General features: G+C 37.2%; 1 protein-coding gene across 3 annotated transcripts; it reads right to left on the bottom strand.

Annotated features, from left to right (window-relative positions):
- Nucleotides 1–45: 45 nt before the first annotated feature.
- On the bottom strand, nucleotides 46–14278 carry LOC101164991 (solute carrier family 22 member 5-like). 3 transcript variants are annotated; one of them, XM_023962520.1, is made up of 11 exons: nucleotides 14248–14278; nucleotides 13151–13582; nucleotides 12491–12594; nucleotides 11463–11617; nucleotides 11197–11368; nucleotides 9056–9185; nucleotides 5890–5987; nucleotides 3064–3278; nucleotides 2766–2948; nucleotides 2250–2385; nucleotides 46–909 (listed from the first exon to the last, which is right to left on the bottom strand). In XM_023962520.1, the coding sequence occupies exons 2-11, from the start codon at nucleotides 13568–13570 to the stop codon at nucleotides 885–887; spliced, it is 1638 nt and encodes a 545-aa protein (XP_023818288.1). In that variant the 5' UTR covers nucleotides 13571–13582; nucleotides 14248–14278; the 3' UTR covers nucleotides 46–884. The 3 variants fall into 3 exon arrangements, with proteins under 3 accessions (XP_023818288.1, XP_020564330.2, XP_023818287.1); XM_020708671.2 differs by lacking the exon at nucleotides 14248–14278 and adding an exon at nucleotides 13841–14100; XM_023962519.1 differs by lacking the exon at nucleotides 14248–14278 and adding an exon at nucleotides 13698–13811.
- Between the last annotated feature and the right edge of the window lie 1219 nt (nucleotides 14279–15497).

Here is a 15497-nt window from a genome sequence, read left to right as displayed (position 1 = left end):
ACAAATTACAAATTTTCAAAATGAAAGCAAATAGACAAAATTTGTATGAAATCAAATTTTATTATTAAGATTCAAAAGTGCATCTTTTAAAGTATTATTGTACAAATGAATACAGCACGTTGATCAAAACCACAAGTATTTGTGTGTTTTTATTTTTCACAATAAGTTATCAGACTAGAATTGGAAGCAAAACCTTACTGACAAATATTCAATAGTAAAAATATTTCTTTATTAAACAATCTGTACATAAACACTAAAAAACTTTTAATTATGTGGCTCAGAAATATGTTAATAACATTTAGTTAATAGAAATATTTATAAAGTTTTTTCTGTATATTTTTTAAATGATTAGATAAACTTCCATGTTTATGGTTTGTTAGAACCTGGTTGGTTGGTTGGTTGGTTCCCCCCCCCCCCCAACAACACTTATTGCTAAAATTCTATATTATATGCTGTCCTTTTGTGCCTTTTTGGGTAGTTTACTTTAAAGAAATTCAGTGATATGGCCCCTTTTTATCTTTCCTTTTATTATTCAGCCATAAATCACTGAAGTTATCTTCAGCCCTATACTGAGAATGGATACCTACCGCCGACATCAAATTCTTTTATTTTTTTACTTCTATAGTTTTTACCTCCATTGGGAAGATGGTGTGGTATTTGGTTTGATCTATATTTTTCATAAAATTATTTGTATTTTATTTTTTGCTTTTAAATTGTAAAAAGTCATGTCCAGCATTTTACATGATTAGCAAAATGCAATATATACAAATGAGTTCATCAAAATGTGCATCGACCGCGTTTGGCGTCATCTCTGCTTGTTTTCACTGCTGATCGTTGAGCTCAGACTTTTCTTCAAGAGCTTTCTCTTCTGCTGCTTTTGTCTCTCAGTAGCCTTTTCTGCGAAAACACCTGAAAAAGAAAAAGAAAAAATTCAGAAAGTTAAGAAATGACTGCCACTGTGCAAAAATCAGACTTCCTCTATCCCATCAATAAACAGTAAGAGCATCCAGCAAATTGATAAATTACTGTTCTTCTCATAGAAAAATGACTTATTTTTAAAACACTTAACTCATCTTCTATTCTAAATTTTTGGTTCAGTTGCATTTTCAAGTTGCATTTTTGGTTAAATTAGAACGCTTCGGACAAACATCTGCAGCATTTTACTGATCAGCCCATTCGTCAGGATTTTGTTTTATCACTGAAAAAGGTTTAAATGTTTACTTTTGACATAAAATTTGATATACAGGGACAGATGACAAGTCATTGTTTGTTAAAGCACAGCAAGTTGAAGTTAAATTTTTCTGCAAACCTTTCACTGCATTTAAGTAAAACCTGACCACATCTAAAAGGGTCATGCATGTAAATTAAAAGCTAAATATAAACCCAAATCTAAAATCTAGTTAAATATAAATCTAACTTCAAGTCTATAGAATCATTTTTGTGAATGTACACTTAAATGGAATATTTCAAAATTAGAATTCACTTTAATATTTAATGTTACACATTTATGTTTACATTTACTTTTATCATTTGAACCGGCATGCTTTAAATTGACAACCCTTTTTGTAATAAACTTGACTTAGGAGAAAATGTATAAAACAAGAAAGCTAAATCTGATTAAACTGTGAGGTCATTTTCATTAGCTGAACTAGTCCATAACGTACTGATTTTGAGGACCTTTTCAACTTGAATGACAAAAAGGAAAACAATGGACTTTCCCAGGATCAAACAATGTTAAATTATCCCCCATTGGTTTCAGTTTTATGCTCTTCTGAACTTGTTAGCTCGAGTTTATTCGCGGTGAGTGTTCTCAAGAAAGTACATCAAACAGGGTCCAGTCAGGCCCCACTGTGAAGCTGGATGTGTGCAGGTGGCAGGCCGTGTTAGAGAACATTGTGTTCTCACTTGGATCTCAGCCTTTGCTGGAATCACTTGTGTGAATCTGGAACATTGTTCACTTTATTATGTAAAGTCGCAAACAGCCAAAGAGAAGATCTGTGTGAAGGTTACAAAAACACCCCTCTGTTTCTTTTTTTTTGTTTTTTTGTAGCAAAATTCAAGTTAGGAGTTAAAGTTAAGCTGGAAAAATCATTTAGAACCATTTCTTTTGTCTATAAAACACAGAAATCATTGAAAATAACCAAACTTTTCTGAAAATGTAACATTTCCATGTCAAGGAACTGAAGTACATTCGGAAATATTTAGTAATGATGGAGTTCAGGACGGATGTGTGGGAGGAGCATCTGTACCCAGGAAAGCGCTGCATGTGAGTGATGGTGTCAGGCAGAGGCATTCCATGGGTCTCAGGCAGCAGGAGACTCAGCAACCCCATCAGAACAGTTAGGCTTCCCATGAGGATGTGAGGCAGTGAAACTGAATAGTTTCCTGTGGCAAAAAGAGCAGAAGAAGGGTGGACAGTGAAAACAAAAGGCTCTTTAATGGTACTTTATAAGACCAAAGGTTGTTTGTTTTGTTTTTTTTACAGTCTTAATTGGAGACTAAAGGGGAATACTGAGAGGTGATATTTGTGAGCTGGTGGTTGCTCTTTTTAAGAATTCTGAAGAAGCATCAAGACCAAAGTGGCAGTCCTTCACAAACCTGGAGTTTTATTAGTTAAAAATAATAGAAAACTTCATAAATCAAGAAAATTCTAAGAATAGAGAAAAGAAAAATAGCGCGTGTTTAAAATACAACATATCAACTTTATAGTAGGGGGATACATTTCCAAGTGGAGACAATGATTGCCAAACTGGGATGATACTTACGCAGGTAAACAAAGAATGGAGAAATGATGCTACCAATTCTGGAAGCCATAGAACAGGAGGCCAAAGCTGTGGTCCTCAGGACGGTGGGGTAGACCTCTGCTGTGTATGCATAGACGAGGGCATAGGCCGTCGTCACTGCAAACTTCCCGATCATCTCAAGTGTTATGGATACGTAAACCAAAGCTGCAAGGCAGCACATTTAAAAAAAAAAAAAAAAAAAAAAAAAAAAAAGCATTCAACTTGTATGCAACAATCAATACTAAACTTACTTTAGACCTGTGATGAAATATTGTCCTACCTGTTGGGAGGAGATGAATAATGAGTAACACCACCCCACCCATAAAGAGCATCGGGAAAATACTGAATCTTCTAGGACAAAAGCGGAACATGAGCCAAGACAGCGAGTAGGCCGGGATCTCCACCAAAGCAGACAGGAAGCAGTTGAAGTACACATTCCCGATGAGGTTTGCCGTGTTCAGAGAAAGGGCAAAGTAAGAAATTGAAAGAGAGTTCCTGCAGGAAACAAAGTGCAATTAAATAAAACATAAATTAATATGTGCAGCTTCTGCCAAACAAAGCATGTGTCTCATGCACTTGAGTTATCAGGATGTAATCTTCTTTTTAAAGTAATCTGGGGCCCTGCGATGGACTGGGGACCCATCAAGGGAGTACCCCATCTCCAGCATCCTTGTGATCCCAGTATAGGAGGTTGGGAAATGGATAGATCGATTGATCAATGTAGTTTTTTTTCCATTTTTCATTCCTCAAAAACATTTTAAAAAACTAAAATAAAAACACAACTCAGGAAGTGGGTTTTGATTTTGGTTTTGTTACTCCCAAAGTATATTTGAATTTTTTGGCAATCACAGCCGTCAGCTGTGATTGTCATTTCCATTGTTTTTTTTAACCCAAGTGATTAGATTATTTGACATTTCAAGTGGCTGTCTTCACTTTATATGCATTTCCTCTTTTATGTACTTTTATTTGTATCAACATCAGTATAATTTTCATTATTTTATTTACAAAACTATAAGCAGTTTAACCCTTGGATTATCCTCAGATATTACTGACAAATTTTGGCCTTGGGGTTAAATCTGACCACAGGGATGTTTGCCTCCAGAAAATAATTTACATAAAACTGTTGACCAGGTTTTTGTGTCAGGCACATCATTTCTTGAATACATAAATAACCCCTTGATAATGAAACCTATCAGTTGACCTGTTTTCTAGCGCCACCATCAGCCCAAAATTTTTAATTAGAATGAATGTATCTTGAAAAGTTTTCATACAAATCTTCTCAAATTTACGGACAACATTAATGACCACAAGAGTATGGACCCCGTTTGTTTTTGGTGGAAATATCAGTTCTATTTCAGCAGGTATGACTACAGTAGGTCATACAATGTCACATTAGCACCAAAAAGGAAAAATTATGGTCCCACGACCCACTTCAACAACAGGATAGATGTGCTGCTAAGTGTGTCCCACCAGACACACAGTCAGCCATGGTTAAGACAGTCATTGTTCAAGCTCTACATATAACCATACATTGAAAATAATGTACTTGAGATGACAATGTTAGAAGGAAGGCATGCGTAGTTGGAAAGACTTGGATGTCTTCAACTCACAAGCCTACATGGGCTTCCTCATTTTGGCAGGATTTTAAGTCAAGTTGTTTCCTAGGTGCCCACAAGAGAAGAAGTAGCAAAGTTCTCGTGGGAATAGTTGTTTTCCCCACCCACCTGTTAAGTATCAACTCAAAAGTAACAACTCTGCACCTGCAGGTGTAGGCATGTCACACACACAGAGGCAAGTTTTACACAGCTAAAACAGCCTGGGGTCAAACTGACCCCCGAGGAACACCATTGTATGCAATATGTGTTTAGCACATTGAAAAAAACTATAATCATAATAATCTAATGCTTAATCAGTTGTCCCCATCAAATTAGCAAAAGTCATGAAATATAACAATGGATCTGCGCTTTTCCAGGCGCTCAACTCATTGGGAGTGAGGTCATCTGAACCCCACAGGAAAGTACCTCCAACCTTTTTTCTTCATTGATCTTAAGGAGTATTCATTCAGTGAACAGAGCAGTTTCACAGAATAGCTGCGGTGCTAATGTGCGACAGAAAACAATTAAGATTAAAAAAAATGAACAACAGTAAGCAAAATTTAAAAAATGACACAATGGTCAGAACAATGTGTGATTTGTGATCTTCACTGGCATCCATGGATAACATGAAATCCTCTTCCCCTTTATCCACCTGCGTCATGGTAGGGATAACACATCAATGCAAGGGTGGGGTCGTCTGAACCCCATAAAATGGCATGAGGGTTAAAGCGCTGACAATGTGTCCATTATTCATTCACTCTCCACTGGAGCCCCAATGGAGGCAGGGAAGGTGAAGTGTCTTGCCCAAGGACACAACAACAGTTGTAGGATCGAAACGCCGACCCTTCGATCATTGGACAACCTGCTTAACCGCCTGAGCCACTGACACCCCGATTATGACAAAAAAAAGTCACCTATTATTTTTTAAATGATAAACATGAAATGGGGTCAAATTGATCCCAAGGATAATAGGAGGGTTAGTGTAAAACAGGGGTGTCAAACTCAAATTTCCAGTTTCCAAAATTGAGCAGTGAAGTAAAGTCATCGGCCAAACTCAATATTTATTGAAAAATTAACTGCAACTGATGTAATGTTTAACTTTTTCACATGGAAACAAACTTTAGTTTTGCTTGAACACAAAATCTGGAACAACCAAAGCTTGATGTTACAAACACGCAAGAAATTAAATTTGAAATAAAAGACACATCAGTGGTATTCTTTTCTAAAATGTTGTTCCTTTCATAACAGAAAAAAAAATCCCTCAAGACCCACTATTCCAAGCTGGTCCTACTGTGATACTATATAAAAAGTGGTTTTGATCTTTGCTGCAGGCTTCATAGCACCTGACAGCTCATTATTTGTCGTTAGTTGAACAGGTCGGCGTGTGGGGTGCAGATCATGCCTGAACAGGCAATGAGCAGCAGTAAACCTGACTCGAGCTCGTACAGTACGAGCTCCAGGTTGTTTTTTGTTATGGAATGTGGAGGTCAACTGGGACAGCAGGGACTCACCAGACCAGCCACAGCGTGATTGAGATCCAGCGGATGTTTCGGGAGTGAAGCAGGTCACAGATGTTAAGGGCCCTCGTCTTCTCAGGCTCCTCTTCATTCTGTGCGACAGCAGAACATGAGGAACAGCACAAACTTTTACAGTTTAAAAAAAGGTAAATGCTTTAGATACATGGCCATTTCCTGAGTATTTTATGAGAAACAACACAAACAGAAATGTCCAAACTTAGATCTACGTTATTTTAAGCACAAATACATTTATTAAAAAGAAGGAAAAAAATGAACTGATCTCCCAACAATAAGAAATATTACAGTGCAATAATTAATATATTCACATTATTCTACTAGTTTTAAAAGCATCTTGATGTAACAGGACAGAGTTGTGTTAGGCCAAAGTATTTGTAAGTTCATTACACTTTAACTTTAATGTCTTTTGTATAACAGGCAAAGGGTAGTACAGTGTGTCAGCACAGAGTAAATGTCATAATGTAGTTTGAGGCAGTTTGCTTTCTAGAATAAAGTTCACATGTTGCATCATGTGACAAAAACCAGCTGGATAAGGAAGCAGCTGGTCTGCCAACAGAAGGAGAAGCATTCATGTTTAATTAAAATGTTGACATTTTCATTGAAAAAAATTAAATGAAAAAAAGAACGTGCTTATTAGTTAGAAGATCTCAATTGTTACATTTTGCCAAACTAGAAAATAAAATAAATGCATCTTGCATAACAACGGCCTGTTGCTTTTTTACCCCTCAAGGAGATGGCATCAAAATAAAATATGCTTGCACACATAGTTGTTTAAATCTTGTCAATTGTCCCTCAGACAATGAAAAATTATAAAGATGTGTGAAAGTGAACTCCGTCTGATGAAAACCTGCTTTTTAATCGTTAACTGAAAAACCTAAAAAAAAAAAAAATATATTAACAGGATCTAAAAATATTTACTTTAGAATAAATGTTTGCAGCAAAATAAACAAGAGTCAAATTTTCTAGCAAATTACTTTTCCTTTTTCCATTATTCAACGTTACAATTTGAATTTCATATGATTTTGATACATTTTTATGTTTTTGTGCACTTTTCCAATTTTTGGTGGTTTTTGCGGCTCCTCCTCTGGCTTAGTTTCACGATCTCTAACATCCTGGATCAGCAGATAATAAAAATTAACACCTCTCTCCAAATCACACATTCCTTTTAACTTTGGTTCTGCAGTTCATGAGCCATGCTTTAATCATAATCATGCTTTAATCTTCTCCAGACTGGACTACTGTAGCTCTCTGTACAGTGGCATTGACCAGTCTCTGCTCCGCCGCCTCCAGCTTGTTAAAAATTCTGCGGCCCCCCCCTGTTAACAGGTACCAGATGGTGTGAGCATGTTACTCCACTTTTACGCTCTCTTCACTGGCTGTCTGTGTCTTTTACAATCATTTTTAAGATTTTACTTCTGACTTCTTTTTAAATGATTGAATGGTCTGGCACCTCTATCTCTCTGAGCTGTTACATTTTTATTGTCCTCATCGAGTCCTAAGATCTGAAGATTAAATGCTTTTAATGGTTCCCAGGACTCTGCTTGTGCTGGGAGACAGAGCCTTTTCAGTTCCAGCCCCTAAACTCTGAAATGCTCCCCCCTTTTCTGTAAGGTCTGCCAGAACTGTCGGTAATTTTAAGACACTTTTAAAATCAGGCTTATTCAGGCTTTTAACTCCAATGAGCAGATTTGGTGGGTCGGCTTGTTAATTTTATTGCTTTTATTGTTTAACTGATGTCATTGTTTCTTTATTGTATCATATTGGTTCTGATTTTATGTTAAGCATTTTGGTTGCCTATGCTATACAAATAATAAATTGATTGATGAGTTGTTCTTTTTTTCATTAAATGTAGGCATTGCCAGCATAATGATAGTGCTTTGGTGCAATATTAACTTGCAAATTGAAATGCTGGCAAATGGTTGTTAGCCTTTAACCAACATTGTGGTCTAAAGTTCAACTTTAAATGTCCTGCTTCCTTTAAGTTTAAGACATCATGAGGACATCATGAACACTCAAGTGCAGCAGAACAAGTGTCTTGCAGAAAACCAATTTAGTTTGCAATGTTCTTGTATGCAATTAATGTTCATTTATTTTTGTTTCACTTAATGTTTGCCTAAGTTTCGTGACTTTTTTACTTTTAAGATGCAATGAAACATTTGCAGTATTTGTAAGATATGCATTTGGTGCAAACTTTTTAGTCACACTTTAACTATCTTTTGAGCCATGTTAAAGTGCCTAAGATAGCACAAGGATTATTGTGCTATCCTAGGCACTTTAACATTGGGAGTTGGGTCATCTAGACCCACTAGACAGAGCGCTGAACCTTTTTTTTTCAATGATTTGTGATCTTCACTGGTGTCCATGGATTACATGAAATCTTTCCACCTTTATAATGGTAGGGAGAACACCTCAATGTAAGGGTGAGGTCATCAATGGGTAAGCGTTCCCATTGGTCTTTTAATTATGATTATGCCGTTTTTAGCTAAAACCAAAATAAATAAAACTATTTTCCATGGACATAGTTTCTGCAAAGCAGCAAGAGTTCATCAGGATTCATTTGAGTTGTGGGCAGGACCATTGGTCCATAATTAGCCCAGCCCTACTTCCCATCATCCATCTGTTTACATGCGCTCCTGCTATCTTACATCCCCTCACAATCCCAAGCTAACATTAGCAGTGTAACAGAAATGACATGCCATTTTGGAGCCATCTAGTCATACAGTTGTGATTCAGATGCCAGCTCAGACTAGAAAAATGAAGACATTAATGGACCCATTTGTCTGAAAGTGAATGCATCAGAGTGGAGCGGTGCAGGAAGCTTGTGGCCCACCAGTTGTAGTTTTTATGCAACAACTAGAAGAGCTTTCCATCTTTAGTCGGCTCCTGATTCACAACAATTCACAAATACCCAGAAATGAAATTTTAAGCTAATTTTCTTTATACATGTCCTCCATCATCACAAAAATGCCACAGAGGAATATGTTCAAATGACCAAAAACCACAATTTTCATTGGAGGTGGTCTTTAAGTAATGACCGTGGGGGTGGGGGGGTGTCATTTCTCAACTGTGTGCTAAACAAAAGCAAGCGTCACTATTCGCCAACTTCAAAGCTGTTCATTGTGGCAGAAAAAGATGCTTTCACCTTCAATGAAGAAGCAAAGATGACTGTTGGAGGCTCCACATTGTTTATCTCAGCAGCCTTTCTAATAATGGCCTCTGCCTCATCCTCCCTTCCCTGAGAGAGCAGCCATCGAGGAGATTCCGGGATGAACCTGCAACATCAACATGAGCGGGAACAGTAGATAAAAACAGAAATTGCGTCTACAACATTCAGTCTTTGTGCATTTTCTGTAGATTTCTTGGTATTCACCCAAAAAATAAATAAATAGCCAAATGAATATACTTTCTGTGAGAAAGAAAACAGTGACTTGATTTAAAATTTCACATAAAAACACCTGGCCAATGGCTTGCTGAAATGTTCAAACCTTTTTAATATATGTTGATATGAATTATGTATCATTTTAAATTCAAAGCTAACTATATTTGGTGAGCCTCTTATGCTTTCACGCCATCTCCAAAACATGGCTTCATGTAAAAGAAAATCCACATCGAATAAAGAAAACCTTTTACAAAAATCTAAAACATGACACTCATCACATACACACAGGCCCCCACCCCACTAATTTGATCCAAAACATAATACCCTTGTCTCTAATAAACATGAACAATTGCATTTGATCATAGACAACATTGCCACAGCAACCCAACAGATCATGGGAGGCCAGTGACCACAGCAAGCCACAGGCCAGGGCCCCCAGACAAGGGCAAGCGCTAGAGCAACGACCCCCCCCAGATGGAGGAGGCCAAACCCCCAGATCCCGTATGAGGAAACACAGGGTTCATGTCTATAGTTTATGAAAATCTTTAAAAAAAAAAAACAGCTAAAGAAATATTTAAAAATAATAGTAGCATTATAAAGTGATTTCATTAAAGAGAGCTAAATTTTCATCAGTAGTCAAATCAACAGAAAAGGTCACATTAAAGAAAAATGTCAATTTTATGCTTTGAAAAAGAAATAAAAAATCATTTTTAAGCCTCTTTTCAAAACACCAGTCTACAGCGATGATATTCTCTGACAGACTGATGTTCCACAGATGAGGACATGATGGTGGACCGAGGACTCACCAAGAGGTTTAATCCTCAACTTTAGGACAACTGAAAAACGAAAACCTCTGAGCAATAATTTAAAAGACTTATGAAGAGCTAAAAGAACTTTGAAATCCTGTTCATCTTTATAGTTTTAGTTGTCTTTTAAGCACCAATCAATCCCATGCTGCCAAAAGTGCTGCCTCGTCTTGACCTCTGAACACACACCAATGTGATCTTTCTCTAGTTCGATCAGTGGATGGTTTTCCACTTAACTAGAGTTAATGAGCCGACTGAAGTTTGGCTGACCCGCATTTATACCTGAGTGGCCTAATATTTAAGACACCACCTGCAGGATCAGTGGGGTTAATCTTCCAGACCAAATACTCCGATCTGGAGACAGATTTCAGAAGACAGAACAGTCCTGGTTTCCAGAACTAAAGGGAAGACCAAGGACCTTCTGGATCTTAGGACCTAAAACTGAAACCAAACCTTTTTGGCAAGTTTTTAACAGAGTGATGAACTCCTCGCCATCTCTATTGCTAAAAACTTCTATGGGACACTTCTGAGATGAGTCAAAGCTTGTGGAAATGTGTACCTTTTTTAATCCATTTTACTATTTTTAAACAGTTGTCATCTAAACAAATAAATGCCAGTGATTTTATATCAACAATGACGCATTGTAAATATAATGTTTAAATTGTGAATTTAAACGGTTTTAATCACAATGACACAACTTTACTCAGCTTTGTAGCATTTGTGGGAGTCAGCAAAGTCTGATTTGTTTTTTAGAATAAATCCTTAAACTTCGAATTTTCTGAATCTTCTACAACTACTAAAATTCAACCAAGATTTGGATAAAACAATCCAGTTTTTATGTTCGACGATTGTAAAAAAAAAAAGAAAAGGTTGAAAGGTTAGTCAAATTTTGAGATGACTCTTTTATATGGAATTTCCCCTTTGCTGAACTGAAGCTTGATTTTAAAAAATTCTGATATTTTGTTTTTTAATTTAATAAGAAACTCAACACATTTTTTCATGAAAATGGTCACAAACACACACTTTACACCAGCTAAGAAGGTCAGTTTTGCAGCAAACAACTAAACCCAGAAAACACGCCAACACACACCTACCTACCACCAGAGAGGAGCACAGAGACATCCGGGTACCGTCAGGCCAAAGAGGAGCATCCTCCAGTCTCTAATAAGGAAAGCAAGCAGCGGCAGTAGCATGTATCCCAGTGCGAAGAACAGACTCACTCCAGCAGTGGAGAAAATGGTCCGAATACGTGGGACCAATATTTCCGCTCCTTGAGACAAGATTTGAAGAACAATTAACATTTAAACCTCTGCTTTTCTTTAGATCATAATGACTGAGAAATGGAAACAAAACAAAAAACATACCCAATACAAATGCAGTTACGTAGTTGGAGATATTTCCACCCCCAACAAAGAAGAAAAATGCGCAAAACATGGCCCAACTTGTAGAGAAAGCTTGGACGAATGTGGCAACAGTCTGGATAACTATGGTGGCAAACATGACTATTTTTCTTCCATACCTGAAATTGTCAGAAAAAAGGAGAAAATCTTCTACATTGAACATTTTCTTTTATTTTTTTTAACCCTAATTCAAAAAGTTTAAATGTTTAAAATGTTTTAATAATTCCCTCCATTTGTCTATATAAAAATGTATTTAGACATTTTAGATTTTTTTATTATGCAACACTTGCAATTAATTTATAATCTTAACTCCCTTATCTGCTTTGGCTGCTGCACGAAGCAAGTTTTTTTTTTTAAGAAGTGGAAAGTGTAGCAGATTAAAAAAAAAAAAAAGATCATGAAAAAAGGTTTTATCAGTTTGTGTGCTCATGCTTTTGGTGCATTTTGATTACCAACCATCACTAAAACTTAACATTTTTCACCCACGCTCCTCAAACAACTGCTGCGTGACATGAGCTGAATCAGGAGTTTTTAAACAGGATACCATAAAACACATGCAGGTCAGTGTATCCTTTGGCAGGATTAAGGAACATTGCACTAAGCATTGTAAATTTAAAAAAGTTCCATTATTTTACAATGCCTTTTATCCTTATCTTTATGCCATTAATTTATTTAATTATGCCTTTCACATGCCCTAATTAATGTCAGCCTGCTCCAGCCTTTTTTAGTAGGTGATACATTGATATCAAAACTTCTGTAACCCTTGTGCTATCCTAGGCACTTTAACATTGGGAGTTGGGTCATCTAGACCCACTAGACAGTGCTCTGAACCTTTTTTCTTCAATGATTTGTGATCTGCACTGGTGTCCATGGATAACATGAAATCTTTACCCCTTTAACCACCTTTGTCATGGTAGGGAGAACACGTCAATGGAAGGGTGGGGTCATCTAAGATAGCACAAGGGTTCAGCATGTCCTCTTTTGCATACAACCTGTCAGACAGTTGCCCTGAAAGGAAGGACCCTGTGAGAACACCACAGAAGAAGACAGAAGAAGTCATTGGATTCTTCCAGCTGTCATCACACACCAGATCCCACTGCAAGACACGTTTTGGATTTGGAAATGGCTTATTTCAAGCAATCAAAAAATAAATAACTTAAACTAAAGAAGACAAACAGAAATAAATGTATGCACAGAAATCTCAAATTTAGGATAATTAGTCATGAAATTGATTGGAAAATACTTCTTAAACTCTTACCCATGTAAATAATTTGATTATTAGTAAGTAGTTGAGAAATAAATATTAAATTCATCAAAATAGATTTAATAAATAGCTTGAAAGTGGGGAAGAAAACATACATCATCCTATCCCTTTTTTGCTTTAAAAGTCAATTTTGTTTTTTTTATGTGATGATTTCAATTATTTAAATTAACACAAAAATAGTTAATAAAAAGAATTTTGTTCAAATCATTTTAATCCTTAATGTTGAAAGTTAACCAGTTTTGGACCAGATACCACTTTATGTATCAAATAAACTAATAAAAAATGAAAGTTATATTTGGTGCTTTACTAAAGTAATCCAATTGTGGCTCAAAAGCCTTTGAGAACATCCATCAGCCCTTTCTGGATTGAGCTAAAGGTGGACACACACCTCAGAAATGATGGTAGATTTGTAGACACTGTGGTCGTACTCCCACCCGTCAAAGCATCCCTCCGTGGGCACGGTGGACAGATTGACGTCCACGCCGGGCAGCAGGTTACCCTCCGAGAAACTCAGCAAGTCTTCCAGTCTGTACCTGGAGCACCTGGAGGGGGTGCGCGCGCCGCCCTCCAGCGGGATGCTGGCGTTCCTCCACGCGGCTGTCAGGTTGAGATGCGCGGGGACGAGGCAGTGGTGAGGCGGCGTGTCCGCGAGGAAGACGATGCTCATGACGATCAATCCGTTGGGGACTGTGCTGAGGCAGAGAGCGAAAAACACCTGCTTCTGGAAGCGGCCCCATTGTCCCAGGAACGCAGTGGATTCTTCGAAGAAGTCGGTCTGCGGATCCGCGTCTGCAGCGTCTGCGCGCATGTTTGGGCAGAGCTAGAAATGAAGGAGTTCACATTGGGCTTTTCTTAAGAACAGTTTTTGTTTTACATATAAAACCATCCCACTTACTCACCACCCACAGAAATAACTTTTTTTTCCCTGAACTAACCTTTCAGGATATTTAAAGGGAAAATCTGGCAGTGGGTGCAGAACAAAGCTGTCCTCTAATGATTAACCGTGAGGACTGTGCGCCATTTGGTTTGTTTCGGATCAGTTGGGTCATGTTCTGTTTTCTGGTTTTGTCAGTCTCACCTGGTTTCATTTGATAATTATCCACAGGTGTCTTCAGTTCAGTTTGCTCAGGTCTTCTGCTGTTTCTCCCTTTTGCCATGGTTTGCTTGCTTTAAGTTTACTTAGTAAAGTCTTAAGTGCCAGCCACTGATCTCCTGGTCTCCTGCATTTGGTTCATGACATTAACACTTTGCACAAGTTATTGTATTTGTATACATTCTGCTTTTTCTTATTTCATATTATATTATGTAGCCTTTTTAAACAAAAAGTTAAGGTAAACAAAAAGGTTTATTTAAAAAAAACTATGATTAAAATTATGACGCTTTATAGAATAAAATACTATAAAGTATTTCCACAACAATACCCCCAATAACTATATGTATATATATATATATATATAAAAAAAATAAAAAAAACACCCCTCTCACCCTCCGCGGGTGGTTTCTCCTCCAAGCTTGGGTCCTCTACCAGAGGCCTGGGAGCTTGAGGGTCCTGCACAGTATCTTAGCTGTTCCTAGCACTGCGCTTTTCTGGACTGAGAGGTCTGAGGTCTTTCCAGGTATCTGTTATAGCCACTCCTCCAGCTTGGGGGTTACTGCCCCGAGTGCTCCAATTACCACAGGCACCACTGTCACCTTCACTTTCCATGCTTTCTCCAGTTCTTCTCTGAGTCCCTGGTATTTCTCCAGTTTCTCATGTTCCTTCTTCCTGATGTTCCCATCGCTTGGCACTGCCACATCCACCACAACTGCTTTCCTCTGTTCTTTATCCACCACTACAATGTCTGGTTGGTTCGCCATTACCATCCTATCAGTCTGGATCTGGAAGTCCCACAGGATCTTTGCCCTCTCATTCTCTACCACCTTCGGAGGTGTTTCCCATTTTGACCTTGGGGTTTCCAGTTCATATTCTTCACACATGTTCCTGTAAAATATATATATATATATATATATATATATATATATATGTTTTTTTTTTGTTTTTTTAATGAAGTGCCTGTAGATAGACAGCAATGCCAAAATGTTCACATCTGCACAAGCTTAATATGTGACAGAAATACAGCTGAGTCCCAAGTACAGTACTTGGAAGTGAAGGGGACAGATAATCTTGAGATTATTTTGAGATAATCTTCAACAGATTTTAAGATTCTGTAATCTACCTTGTTATGTAGTATAAACCCCAAAAAGTGGTATTAAAATGGGATTCAAATATAAACAAATCCAAAACCCATCGTTTACCTCATTTGTCCAAAAAAATAAATGAATAGGACATTTTTATGGTTAAAGCTCAAGGGTTATAATGCACGTTTTCAGCACATTTCAGCTTATATTTAGAAATCTCAACACCTAATGAAAAAAGAAAATGGGCTTTTGTGCAATAACTTACCAAAAGTTAGTAATTTCTTTGTAAAAGCTAAAAATTACTGTTAAGGTTCAAAAATACTTTTTAGTTTTTGATTCTTGTGTAGTCCCAATTTCTTGCCAGTAAGAGGTGCTGCATCCCCTCAGCACCTTCTTTTTACAGATTGAGTCTTTTTTGGCACAAACAACTGATATAAAACTTTAATTTGTTTTAAGAACAAAAAAAGTAAGGAGGATAGTTTAAGATATTGATGAGTTCCAGCATTTCAAAGAAATAAACACCTCAGAGATCAATTTTGACTCTCTGAGAATGTTGA

Source organism: Oryzias latipes, chromosome 14, assembly GCF_002234675.1.
Source record: "Oryzias latipes chromosome 14, ASM223467v1".
Classification (NCBI taxonomy): Eukaryota; Metazoa; Chordata; class Actinopteri; order Beloniformes; family Adrianichthyidae; genus Oryzias; species Oryzias latipes.
This window is presented reverse-complemented; position numbering and strand designations above follow the sequence as displayed.